At 42.4% G+C, this 14,786-nt stretch overlaps 1 protein-coding gene across 1 annotated transcript in view; it reads left to right on the top strand.

Moving 5' to 3' along the window:
• The window catches only part of LOC124799570 (maltase 2-like), a 121,705-nt gene that overhangs the window by 48,548 nt on the left and 58,371 nt on the right, over nt 1-14,786 (top strand). Inside the window, exons 2-3 of the mRNA XM_047262934.1 lie at nt 1,678-1,857; nt 5,825-5,988. Coding sequence (XP_047118890.1) covers nt 1,678-1,857; nt 5,825-5,988 — 344 coding nt within the window. The remainder of the gene's footprint in view (nt 1-1,677; nt 1,858-5,824; nt 5,989-14,786) is intronic.

Raw genomic sequence — 14,786 nt, 5'->3', positions numbered from 1 at the left:
ATGGTCACCATTTGCGTCTTTATTTTATTTTCGAACACTTGACGTAAGTGCAGCTTTCTCGAGTCTCTTTCAAACTATTTTTTCTGCTTTTAATCTCTTCTCTTTGGTGGCGATCTGTTTCTCTTCTAGTTGTTAAGAACGCTTTAGCTGCCTCCCTCATGCATCATTTTGTTAGACACAACCTTGCTCACAGCCATTTTCACGCACTCTCCATTCCATTTTCCTCTTAATTTTTTCTCATTTTCCTTCACTGCAATCTGAAAAGGAGTGTCAAGAAGAAAATATAATTTAAAAATTGAAATTACTTCTGCCCGGTATAGAGAGACAATCTGGTGATCGGTACTGCAGGACAAACATCCAGCAGGATCTAGTCATATTGAACCTTATTTTCTAGCCGGCCGATGTGGCCGTGCGCTTCTAGGCGCTTCAGTCTGGAACCGCGTGACCGCTACGGTCGCAGGTTCGAATCCTGCCTCGGGCATGGATGTGTGTGATGTCCTTAGGTTAGTTAGGTTTAAGTAGCTCTAAGTTCTAGGGGACTGATGACCACAGATGCTAAGTCCCATAGTGCTCAGAGACAGCCTTATTTTCTAGAAATTATCATGAAACTTTTGGTAGATGTCATATCTGACGTGTCATTAAAAACCGTAGTACAGCAACGAAATTAATTACTTGCCTTAAAAACAGTTACCACAGGCCTCAAAATACAGTCCGTGCGCTAAGAGCTACAGCAACATCATCAAGCACTCAGAGCAGAAAAAGTGCTAAAGGGGGGAAGAAGAAATTCGACAAGCATGCGGAAAGGGAAATCACAGTAGTGGCCGGTACTGTAAGCCGACCGATACTGCATGATTCTCCCCTATACAACGCCAAGAGTAGAAGTTCCCTCACCTGCCGGCCACTGTGACCGAGCGGTTCTAGGCGCTTCAGTCTGGAACCGCGCTGCTGCTACGGTCGCAGGTTCGAATCCTGCCTCAGGCATGGCTTGTGTGATGTCCTTAGGTTAGTTAGGTTTAAGTAGTTCTAAGTCTAGGGGACTGATGACCTCAGATGTTAAGTCCCATAGTGCTTGGAGCCATTTGAACCATTTTTTTTTGAGCAGAATTTCGTAGTACTGTAGTTGATGAACACCAAGTCGTGCCAGAAAGTTTCTACAAGATGTTGATTCTTGTACCTCGGGTGAAAAGTAGGGCACTAGCTGTATCGAGTAAACGACAGATGAAGATATGGAACCAAAAGAGAAACTAATCCACTCCTGTTAGGTTATTATTTGGGCGAAAGGGGATGAAACCTGGACACTTGCTTACTTAGGTCAATACCCTACTGACCCACTTAAACCTAACATTATTTTTGTCGAGTAATAGTTTTTAATCCAGTAACAGTCCTGTGCTGCGGTAATGTGAAACTATATTTAAGGTTAGCGAAAAAATCGAGGAAGGGTTGGTGGTGGAATATGAGCAGGCACTTAAAGCCATTCAGGGTAGCTCAACAGGAAAAAAACCAAGTCTGCGAAAGTCAGGGATCTGGATTTGGGTAACGGTACAGAAAGCAGTCTGCACTATTGATGCCCGTCCGTCATGATGACTAGTCCGCAACGAAACACGACACTAATAAAAACTGACAGAGGACGCATATTGAGAAGTGCCAAAATGCTTACAACTGCTGCCTCTACTTCAGGAATCATCAACCAGCTGGAGTACCTGCAGCAGCTGGGCGTTGGTGCCGTGTGGCTGTCGCCCATCTACCAGTCGCCCATGGTGGACCTCGGCTACGACATCTCCAACTACTTCGAGATTGACCCAGTCTTCGGCACGATGGACGACTTCAATGAGTTCAGGGATAAAGCCCATAGTCTGGGTAAGCAGTCGACTCTTTTCTGGGAAGTCCTGTACATTTACGTTTTGCTTACGCTTTAATCACCACAATCGTTATCTGATGTCATGTTCTTAAACAGCGGCTATATCTATTAATTAATTTATTTATGTATTTAAGCACAGTGGATGAAGAATTAGTCACCCTCAGGAAACATCACGTTAATTCTGTGTTATACCGCCACTAAATCTCTGTAATGGTCTCAGTTCGGCGAGGAAGAATGTCCGTAAGTTTCTTCAGGTACACCATATCCAGCTCAAGCCACTCTAATGGAAAAAAAGAGCCACGAGCCGCCACATAGGAATTATCTGAATGGGACAGAAATTGGTAGATTTGATGTATATGTACAAACAAACAAATTATTACAGTTTCAGGAAAATTGGATGATTCAGTCAAGAGACCGAGCGTTACAAATTGAGGAAGTCAATAACGCGTTCGTCCAACTCTGGCCTTTATGCAAGCAGTGATTCGGCTTGGCATTTATTGACAGAGTTGTTGGATGCCTTCCTGACGGATATCGTGCCAAAATCTGTCCAATTGATGCTTTAGATCGTCAAAATACCGAGGTAGTCGAAAGGCTCTGCCTATAATACTGCAAACGTTCTCAGTTGGGTGGAGATCGAACTACCTTGCAGGCCAGGGTTTGGTTTGGCAAGCACAAAGACAAGCAATAGAAGCCCTGCCGTATGCGGGTGGCCGTTATTATGATGAAATGCAAGCCGAGGATGGCTTGCCATGAAGGGAAACAAAATGGGCTTAGAATGACGTTACACTGTGATGTATGGGTGCCGCGAATGACAACCAAAGGGCTCCTGCTATGAAAAGAAATACTACTCCAGACCTTTACTTCTGGTTGTCGGGGGCCGTATGACGGGTGACATTCACACTGGTGTCCCACCTCTGTCCAGAGAATCTCATCACGTCTTCGGCCTTGAATCTCTTTGAATGGAGTAGTTGTCTTCGGAGATGAGTCAGGCTTCGAAATGAGCACCGATGACCAGCAAAGACATGTCTGGAGACACCCAGACAGCGGTGAGATATCACCTGACTGTCGCCTGCCATGTGACCCGACAGCCAGGAGTCATGGTCTGAGGTCGCCATTTCATTTCATAGCAGAAACGCTTTGGTTGTCGTTCTCGGCACCCTTACAGCACTGCTGTCAACGATACTCTACGTCCGGTTTTGTTTCCTTCATGGCAAGCTATCCTAGGCTTACATTTCAGCAAGATAAAGTCCGCCCGCGCACGGCAAGAGGTTCTACTGGAATGAAATATTCACTCCACAGCGGAGTGTGCGTTGATATGAATTTTCCTGGCAGATTAAAACTGTGCGCCGGACCGAGACTCGAACTCGGGACCTTTGCCTTTGGCGGGCAAGTGCTCTACCAATGAGCTACCCAAGCACGACTCACGGCCCGTCCTCAGCTTCAATTCCGCCAGTACCTCGTCTCCTACCTTCCAAACTTCACAGAAGCTCTTCTGCGAACATAGCAGAACTAGCACTCCTGGAAGATAGGATATTGCGGAGACATGGTTCGCAGGAGAGCTTCTGTGAAGTTTGGAAGGTAGGAGACAAGGTACTGGCGGAATTGAAGCTGTGAGGACGGAGCGTGAGTCGTGCTTGGCTAACTCAGCTAGCTTGGCCAGCAAGGTTGCCGAATCTCTGCCAAGTTGAAAATGCTTGGAGCACTATGGGCAAGGCCCTCCAACCAGCTCGAGATTTTGACTATCTAACACGAAAATTGGACAGAAATCGGTACGACATCCCTGAGGAAGAACACAGCATCCTTGTCAATCAATGCCAAGCCGAATAACTGCTTGCATAAGCGTCAGAAATGGAGCAACGTGTTATTGACTTAATGAATTTGCGAAGCTCTTTCTCTTGAATAACTCATCCAACTTTCCTAAATTGTAATCATTTCTTTGTCTGTACATGTGCATCGCTTCTACCGATTTCCGTCCCATTTTGATAATTCCTTCGTGGTGTGTTGTGCTTTTTTTTGTATCAGAGTGTAGTCTCAGACAATATCTGTGAGATTAAGATCCGGGATTTAGCAGCCCAGTCGAACTGTGATATGGTGCCAGAGTGTTCGTGTATGCGTGTTACCCCGTGAACATCACTGTTCTCGTCTTGTAAGACTGGAGTGATCACAGCATACCCATTATGAAGATGGGGAAGAAAGGACAATTCTGGCTCACCTAGAATATTGAAATACACAATATGGTTGATGTTCACTATACTCTGAATGAGTGAGCCCAAGTATGGCACGAAAAGCGTCTCAGAAAAAATTAGTCATCTCCGGTCTGAACTACACAGTGGGTTAAAAGGCTCATTGGTTCGTCAGTGCACTTTACGCTTTGCATCATTTGAAAAGAGGCAAAATAGCGACTTTTCACATCAGACTACAAGCCTCCGATCAGTTGTCCATTTTCTGTGTAGTTTTACAGTCCATCTTTATGTGCCAATATGAGAAAGGGCCTTGTGTCACATGCTCGACTCGAAATGTCCATTGCAGCGAGTTCCCATTCCAATGCTCGCTCAAAAACTGGTTGAGTTGGATCTGCTTTCATTGACGGCAAAAGTTTCTGATGGGTTTGAAACCAATTTTATTGACAATCCGGAACATTCGTCTCACGTCCCTGTTGGTTACATCCACTGTTCTTACGTCGTATTAACGGCCTGCAAATAGTACACTGTTCTTTGTAGTCTGCTTTGACACACCAAAAAATCGTCCAGTTTCATTCACGATGTGATCCAGAGCACGTCCATACACGAGAACTCCTGTGTACTATTTTTTTACGTCTCTGTGACAACTCATCTTACAGCAGGACTCTATATAATCGACTGCTAGATACACAGTTCTTCAGTGGCATGACTGATCAGCAGTGTAGTGTCACATTAAGGGGGGCAGGACGACAAACGGGCCGACTTGGAGCAGGAGAGGCATCACCGGACATTTTAATTTCCAGTGTCTATACTATTACAAATAAATTCATCACACTTTGTCAGCATCACCAGGAAGGATTCAGGATTCACACCCATTACAGTGGAAGTTCGAAAACATAACAAAATAAATTTTTTTAGGTGCGAAATTTCATCATTTTTTCACTTACTAATGGCTGCATTTGTTGCTATAGGTACACTTTTCTTCATAAGTTAGGGAGATTCTTCGATGATTTTGCACAGCATACATACCATACTCACAGGTGTATGAAACTCTAGAATTTATTTAATTTATGAAAAAACGAATGAGCTGTTGTATTTTAAACTTCATGTTTAGAAAAAACACAAATTTTGTAGTTAATTACCTCAATTTTTACCACAGTTTTTAATAGATTTGGAAAATTCTAGAGTTTCACACACCTTTATGTATGGTTTGTATGCTGTGCAAAATTCATCGAAGAATCTGTCTTACTTATGAAGAAACGTGTACCTACAGCAACAAATGCTGCCATTAGCAAATGAAGAAATGAAGAAATTTAACTTGTAAAAAAAATTATTTCTTATGTTTTCGAACTTCCACTGCTAAGAGTGTGAATTCTGAATCCTCCCTGGTCATACTGACAAAGTTATATGAATTTATTTGTAAAAGTATAGACAGTGGAAATTAAAATGTTCAGTGGTGCCTCTCCTGCTCCAAGTCAGCCCGTTTGACGTCCTACCCCCCTTAAGTTCTGGTACCAGTTTTGCACCATGTACAGCGCTCCAAAGCGACCACAACACTCTTTTAAGAGGGCGACTAATATTTCGTCCAGTGATGTACCATGTACAGCGCTCCAAAGCGACCACAACACTCTTTTAAGGAGGTGACTAATATTTTGTCCAGAGATGTTATATGGGAAGTTGGCACGTAAGCCTGCGACAGACGAGCCACAGTTTTGTGCTTCACGGCAGAATCAACTAACGTGCTCTTAGATTGTTCGGCGGTGGCTACAGGGAGACGTGTCTGCAGGCCTGCAGGTGATGATGGACTACGTGGTGAGCTACACGAGCGACCAGATCGAGTGGTTCCAGAAGTCCCTGAGGAGGGAGGACGGCTACGACGAGTGGTACGTGTGGGCCGTGGGAGAGCGCAACGAGTCGGCCCCGCACGGCTACAACGTGCCTTCCAACTGGGTACGTCACCGATTCACTAGCGTCTCATTCTGTCAATGTTCTCTAGACACTCGTGCATAACGTTCGTTTGTTAAGCCCAATAAACATTTAGGAAATGGCATGGAGTTTTGTTAGATAACATCGCTGTTGGTGACATATGTTATTGCCACTTTTCGCCGTTAGTATTTTAATATGTGCTATTGCAGTTTTGTCGCTATGTCATTCAAATGGTTCTAATGGCTCTGAGCATTATGGGACTTAACATCTGAGGTCATCAGTCCCCTAGAACTTAGAACTACTTAAACCTAACTAACCTAAGGACATCACACACATCCATGCCCGAACAGGATTCGAATCTGCGACCGCAGCAGCCTTGTGGATAACATCGGAAGTTCACTGAGGATTTTTGCGGGTGATGCTGTGGTATATCGAGAGGTTGTAACGATGGAAAATTGGAGTGAAATGCAGGAGGATCTGCAACGAATTGACACATGGTGCAGGGAATGGCAATTGAATCTCAATGTAGACAAGTGTAATGTGCTAGGAATACATAGAAAGAAAGATCCCTTATGATTTAGCTACAATATAGCAGGTCAGCAACTGGAAGCAGTTAATTCCATAAATTATCTGGGAGTACGCATTAGGAGTGATTTAAAATGGAATGATCATATAAAGTTGATCGTCGGTAAAGCAGATGGCAGACTGAGATTCATTGGAAGAATCCAAAGGAAATGCAGTCCGAAAACAAAGGAAGTAGGTTACAGTACACTTGTTCGCCCACTGCTTGAATACTGCCCAGCAGTGTGGGATCCGTACCAGATAGGATTGATAGAAGAGATAGAGAAGATCCAACGGAGAGCAGCGCGCTTCGTTACAGGATCATTTAGTAATCGCGAAAGCGTTACGGAGATGATAGATAAACTCCAGTGGAAGACTCTGCAGGAGAGACGCTCAGTAGCTCGGTACCGGCTTTTGTTGAAGTTTCGAGAACATACCTTCACCGAAGAGTGAAGCAGTATATTGCTCCCTCCTACGTATATCTTGCGAAGAGACCATGAGGATAAAATCGGAGAGATTAGAGCCCACACAGAGGCAACTGACAATCTTCCTTTTTACGAACAATATGAGACTGGAATACAAGGGAGAACCGATAGAGGTACTCAAAGTACCCTCCGCCACACACTGTCAGGTGGCTTGCGGAATATGGATGTAGATGTAGATGTAGACTGAAGCGCCTATAACCGTTCGGCTACCGCGACCGGCTGCGATGTCATTTTCAGGCACAAATACAAGGGTGGTTCAAAAAGTAAAGCAACATATTTTTTTTCTGAAAGTGAGTTGGTTTTATTCATAAATCCAAGACATTATATTATTCCTCAATCTTCTGGCTACAAAACACTTTTTTCCAATATATATGTGCCCGCATGGCACCACTCTAGAGACCGTCGTCAGAGCCAGTGTCTTTCAAATGGCTCTGAGCACTATGGGACCTAACTTCTGAGGTCATCAGTCCCCTAGAACTTAGAACGACTTAAACCGAACTAACCTAAGGACATCACACATATCCATGCCCGAGGCAGGATTCGAACCTGCGACCGTAGCGGTCACGCGGTTCCAGACTGTAGCGCCTTTAACCGCTTGGCCACACCGGCCGGCGCCAGTGTCTTTCTGCATCAATAACATCTCTCCCAGCCCCCTCCCCCTCCCATCCCGGTAATCCACGTACTGCTTTCCGTGGAGTGCATCCTTCATTGGGCCAAATATTTGGCAGCTGGAAGTTGTGAGATCAGAGCTGTACGGTGACTGAGGAAGAACAGTTTATCGAAGTTTTGTGAACTCCTCTCGAGTGCCCGGACTTGTGTGAGGCCTTGCGTCGTCGTGGAGGAGGAAATGTTCGTTTGCATTTTTGCGCTCACGAACACACTCAAGTCGATTCTTCGATTTCCTGAGGGTAGCACAATACACTTGAGTGTTATTAAACTTCCTCGAAGATTAAAACTGTGTGCCGGACCGAGACTCGAACTCGGGATCTTTGCATTTCGCGGGCAAATGCTCTACCATCTGAGCAGCAGAGCTTTATAAAGTTTGGAAAGTAGGAGACGAGGTATTGGCAGAAGTAAAGCTGTGAGGATGGGGTGTGAGTCGTGCTTGGGTAGCTCAAAAAATGGCTCTGAGCACTATGGGACTTAACATCTATGGTCATCAGTCCCCTAGAACTTAGAACTACTTAAACCTAACTAACCTAAGGACATCACACAACACCCAGTCATCACGAGGCAGAGAAAATAACTGACCCCGCCGGGAATCGAACCCGGGAACCCGGGCGTGGGAAGCGAGAACGCTACCGCACGATTGGGTAGCTCAGATGGACGCCGGCGCGGTAGCTCAGCGTGTTGGGCCAGAGAGCTGATTGGCCTCTGTAATAAAAAGACTGAATGGAAAGAGCAACAAAACGAACTTGACCGGATGTCATGTGACGTCCGCAACGACCAAACACAACGATCAACAACGAAAAAAAAAAGATGGTACAGTACTTGCCCGCGAAAGGCAAGGGTCCCGAGTTCGAGTCTCGGTCCGGCACACAGTTTTAATGAAGTTTCATATCAGTGCACACTCCACTGCAGAGTGAAAATCTCATTCTTGAGTGTTATTGCTTGCACGCTGAGGGAGGACAACAAACAGAATAACCCCTTCAAAGTCCCACATACTGTCCCCATGACTTTGCCGGCTGAGGGTGTGGCTTTGAACTTTTCCTTCGGAGGAGAAGTGGTGGGCCCCACTCTATGGATTGCCGTTTTGTTCGAAGTGATGAGCCCATGGTTCATCGCCTCTGACGATGTTCGACAAAAAATTGTCACGATCAGACTCGTAGCGCGCAAGCAATTCCGCACATGTGGTCCTTCGTTGCTCTTTAAGGTCTTCTGTTAGGCGGCGAGGACCCAGCAGGCACACATCTTTGAAAATCCAACTGATAGACGAACGTGACAGCACAACCAACAGACACGTCCATTTGTGCAGCGAGGTGTTTGATTGTGATCCGTCGATCACCTCGAATGAGAGTATATATGAAGATGGTAACTGTTCTCGAAAGAACAGATACCATTAATGGCCGGGCAGCTTCTGTAGAATAAATGGTAATTAATTGAAACTCTCAGCTGCCGACAGGTGTTGTTGACTTACCTTTATGGGGACAGCTGAAAATGTGTGCCCCGACCGGGACTCGAACCCGATACCTCCTGCTTACATGGCAGACGCTCTATCCATCTGAGTCACCGAGCACGCAGATGAATAGCTCGACGGCAGGGACTTATCCCCTGCTCGATCTCCGTGAGATCCACATGTAGATTGTGGACAGCTGGGAATGTGGGTCTCACGGGCATCGAGCAAGAGATAAGTCCCTGCAGTCGCGCTATTCATCTGTGTCCTCGGTGGCTCAGATGGATAGAGCGTTTGCCATGTAAGAAGGAGATAACGGGTTCGAGTTTCGGTCGGGGCACACATTTTCAGCTGTCCTCATCAAGGTATGCCAACAACACCTGTCGATAGCTGAAGGTTTCAATTAATTATCATTTTTCGAATGAGAGTGTCCAACATTGCAGGAGTGACAGCTATGTGCGGCCGACCGCCTTGCGGGAGATCGGACAGTTCCGCGAGACTTTGTTGTCATGATGACAGACGCCTCCTCCAACGACTCACCTTGCTTTTGTTCACTGCCAGTTCTCCGTAGGCATTCTCCAAGAGCCTCTGAATATCTGCGATGCTCTGGTTTCCCGCCAAAAGAAACTCAATAACCTCTCTCTGCCTGAAAAGCACTTCTGTTACAGATGCCACTTTCAAGGCTATGTAAACGCCAGCACCTATCGGAGCATAATGAAACTAAAGGGGCTGAAGTGAGAGCAGTTCACGACGTCGCCCTTTGTAATTTGTGCTGGCTTAAGAAGGCTTGCCACTTTATATTTTTTTTTGCCTGAGAGGTCATAAGAGACTGTGACCCACGGTTTTAATGCCATGAAAAATTTGCATTTGTAAGACATCTGACCCATAAGCAAACAAACGCAATCTGATTAACTTTGGTGAAGATTTCATAGTAACAAAGAAATTTCTCACAGGGCAGTGGAATAATTAAAGGGGGATTTAATGTAAGGCAAACCAAGACAAGACTGAAACCGTAACCCTTAGAACAGATCTGGTGTACATACTATGAATTACATCTTGCAGCTGTAATTCGTGCAATACAAATCTGTTTGCACCCTATATTCTGCAGCACCTAATAAACTGGAAAGATTTTCTCTAGTGTGATAGCAAAAATATCGAAGTCTCCGTTGCTTCAACGACGTGCCATGAAGTTCCACGAACTAACTTAGCTTTTAAGTTTCATAAAAAAAAGTGCCATCGCTGCTGAAGGCAATGTATTCCCTCCTTGTTTAAAATACAGTGAAAAGTAGTTCTTTCAAGAAATTAGTTCTTAAATGAGCTCATGTAAAGATTTGAATAAAGATCAGAGGAGTGAAAAGCAAGTTCTAAGAATATCTGATTATAAAAAATAAACATCTATTGTTCGGAAAATGAATAAAAAAATCTCATGTTTGAGATATAAGTGCATTCCTGTGCGGCCCATGTGACTTTACATGACCATACATATCAAAAGACAAGGAATATCGCCCCGTATTGGTACTAACGCCCATTACATTATTTAATGAATAGAAAAACAATGAGGTAATCAACTTAGAAGCCCAGATGACTGAACAGAATTTGGAGACTGATTCCTATTCGTTCTAACGAAACTGTGAACTCGAACTAACAACTAATGTTGCCTGTTTTAAATGCAACTGCTAAATATACTGCGTAAATAAATCTGATGTTCCACAAAGCAGCCCTACACATACGCAGTGCAAGGAGGCCATTGTCTCATCGTAATCCTGAACGATGTCGGTTGAACATGCCCATTTCTTTGTCCCAAGGCAAGGCGTCTTCACTAAACAGAATATGTCCAGCATGTGTAACCAGACGTGCTGTTGTGTACCGTGTTTGTATGATGTAATAAGCAACTGTGAACAATATGTATATGGACATGGCATTTTTCAGAAGGTGCTGTATGTATTTAAATATTTTACCGATGACAAAAAATGAGGCTCAGCGCAAATGAACACGTTTTATCAAAAAAAGAGTTTTTTAAGTCCTGAAGATGACTGCTAAGTCTGTTGAAACAGATCGTCGTATACAAAGAAATATCTTATGCGATCTTGGCTGTTGCATGGTTTTTAACTGCTCGACACGTCCTCACAGAACCAATCGGAAGAAAAGTGTACGTGGTTTGCCCATTTACTATGCAGCAGTCACTAACCGATTCCGCCAGCCAAGCGTTTCTGTCGGCTGGCTCACGTCAGAGTTTAGGCGAGTTGCTTAAGTCATGCCTTGCAGTTCTCGTCCAAAGATTAGACGGATAAGTGACTAAAGCTCTTTGAGACAGACAATAGCTTATCGATGCACGTAAAAACATAGCGTTAACGGTGTCTAAAAGCAGTGTGTGGTATAAATCAAGTAATAAATGACGTGAACCACAACGTATCAGAATTGAAACCCGTGCATGAGCAACTTGCATGACACGTTGTAACCTCCCCACAGAAATTTTAAAGACATAAATAATAAATGAATGGGAGCCAAGTGTAACCTCCCAGAGAAATTTTAAAAGATATTATTTTAAATGCTAATGGACATTGTGCTAGTGTAACCTCCCCACCGTAATTTTTTTTAATGATATTATTTAAAAATGCTACTGCACATTGAGCTAAGTGTAAGCTCCCCAGAGAAATTTTGAAACACAATAGTTGAATGTTAACAAGAATACAACCTAACGTAAGCTCCCAGCAAATAAATTCATTCACAATGACAATTAAACAAAAATTAGCAATCTGACCCAAGTATAAGTTCCTCACAAAAAAATGAAAGTCAATTCAGTGATAATAAAATCTCAGTGATAATGATAACTCAATTAAACCAAAATATCGGTCTTTGGCCCTGTGCAAAAAATCATAATTAATTTCTTACCTCATTCGAAACTGCATGTCAAAGTTCTGCTCTTATTGTTGGCCACGGCTTGGAGGAAATGCATTGCAAGTATTAATTTTTTTAATATTTTTTTTTTTTGAAATTTAATTGAAACTTTTCTTTAAAGGAAATGGAAGGAAATCGTTCGTTCAATTGAATAGTTCTTTTGTTAAAAATATTGCTTTGAAAACCAAAATTATTATTGGGGCGATTATTGCACAAATTAGTTACAGTTAATTTACATTATTAGCTGAGCGCATTTAAAAATAATGTACCTCATCCTGAATCTTGACCAGAGTGCCACGTCGACGCCCGCCGACTCCTCACACACAACTGCACTGGGCTGCTACTACCGACATACTGCTCTGCTCACAGACTACCCACAGACTACTGCTTGCAACTGTACTGCACGACGACTACTGACAGAGTACTGCTCGCAACTGTCACGCGGTCAAGCGCAGACTAGCCACGATAAATGGCTCTCTGGTCAGAGACTCTGCAATGCCTCGCCATCGCCGCCACACAACATACGTGTTTCATAACCCTCCACTGGGGGGGCAAAAATTTGGCAGCGATGGTGAGTCATTTGGACATTCTTTAATTAATCAACTTGTACAATTTACAGAATATTTAGATACATGAATTAAATGTTGGGCACATGCACCGAGTACAAAACATTTCAGACAGAGACAAGATATGAGTACAAAACATATTCGCAGATCAGAAAAATGTATACACAAATTATTTGACAGATAACAAAGTGCACACGCACTGAAAAAATTCTTGAGCATTTTCAGAACAAATAAACAGAATGGCAGAAAATCATGTTGACAAGTGACATGAGTGCACATGCACTGCAGTTCAGAACATATCAGCAAATGACGAAATGTATATACAATGAGTAACAAATGACATAAGTGCACACGCACTGAAGTATTGAACATACAGAATGAGTACAAATCATATTGAAAAATGAGAAAAGTGCACAGGCACTGAAGTTCAGTAGAAAACATATTAACACATAACATAAGTGCACATGCACTGTAGTTCAGAACATATCATCAAAATAAAAATGTATATACAATATAAAAGACAAGAGTGCACATATACTGTACTTCAGAACAAATCGAAAAAAATGTCTTTAGCATTTTCACAACAAATAAACATAATGACAAAAAAAAATCATGACGACAAGTGACATAAGTGTACTCGCACTGGAGCTCAGCAAATCGAAAAAAAATGTATAGCCCATGAACATAAATGATGTTAGCAAAAAATGATCTTCACTATGTGACAAGAATTAGGATAGGAAAGGGAAGGATTGCATCATGGTTGTAGCACTTTAGGCTGCACACAGCTGCTCTGAAAGTCCATATCTTTCCACAGAAGTACAACACCAAGTGACACAATTTGAAGTTCTTTTCCCATCAGAATTTATCAGCGTAGCCAAGACACTGAAATGTCGTAGTAATATTCCATGTTTTCATTTTGGCAGTACATTAGGTACACCAAACAGTGGGACCATAATAACGTCTTCATCGCTCACGGTGGTGGACAGCATGTCGTGTCAACACCACGCTCTTACAAGGCACACCAACGTAGAATTAGTGCAAAACCAAATATAGTGCTCCATGATCATGAGGATGGACAGGACAAATGGATATTGCAGTAATTCAGGGTAGTTAGCTCATAAGGTGAAGTACATTAAGTCACATAATAGGCTTCATTGAGAATTACAGTAGTAGTTTGCGGCATTCATAGCCCAGTTATTGAACATTTCTGTACCAAGTATGTAGTATTACAGAATAATGTTCATAAAATTAAATTATTGGCATCATGGGTAATCGTATTACAATAAACAGTGACAGTCCTTGGCCAGTTACAAAGCATATTTAGTATGACAGAATAATGTTCATCAGAAGTCTTCATTGAAAAAAAAAGAGTCAATTATTGGCCTAGCATTAACATAATACATTGAGTGATACAAATTATTGGCACTCATTGGCCATTTACCAAAACATGAAAAGTCAACATTGAAAACAAGAGCTAATTAATGGCATAATTAATAACATAATTCATTTAGTGACATTAATTATTGGCACTCAGTGGCCAGTTATAGAACATGAAAAGTCATAATTGAAAACAGGAGCTAATTAATGGCATAATTATTAACGTAATACATTTAGTGACTTAATTATTGGCACTCAGTGGCCAGTAAGTATTGAATAGTATAAAACATTGTTCATCATTCAGTATTATTCAGAACTTTCTTAAATGAGTAGCATTATTTGAAACTGGTGATACACACCATTAAGAAGTCATGATTAAAAATCAGTTAATTACAATCATAGCATTAATAATTATGGGCATTATAAGTAGTCTCATTACAATAAACAATGGCAGTTATTTGCCCGTTACAAAGCATTATTTTATATATATTTTTTGTATCATTAAGAAGTCATTACTGAAGTGACATACTATTCAGAGCTGATCAGTATTATTCAGAATTCTCTTAAACTAGTAACATTATTTGGGACTGGTAATACATTTTTTTTTGTTAGCAATGCATTGCTTAGGGTAATTATAGGGAAAGCAAGAGAGAAGAATTTGCTTCTGGGTTATTGGTATAAATGAAAAAATGTGTAACGTCATTCGTCATAAGTCAGCTGTGGCAAGATTATGAAACAAGTAGAGTATATGTAACCACATTCATAGATTTAATGAACAACTGCTTATAGCACATTAATCTCATAAATAATTTCTCCTGCAAA

Source organism: Schistocerca piceifrons, chromosome 1 (genome assembly GCF_021461385.2).
Source record: "Schistocerca piceifrons isolate TAMUIC-IGC-003096 chromosome 1, iqSchPice1.1, whole genome shotgun sequence".
Taxonomy (NCBI): domain Eukaryota; kingdom Metazoa; phylum Arthropoda; class Insecta; order Orthoptera; family Acrididae; genus Schistocerca; species Schistocerca piceifrons.
Note: the sequence above shows the minus strand (reverse complement) of the source record. Positions and strands in the feature narration are given on the sequence as shown.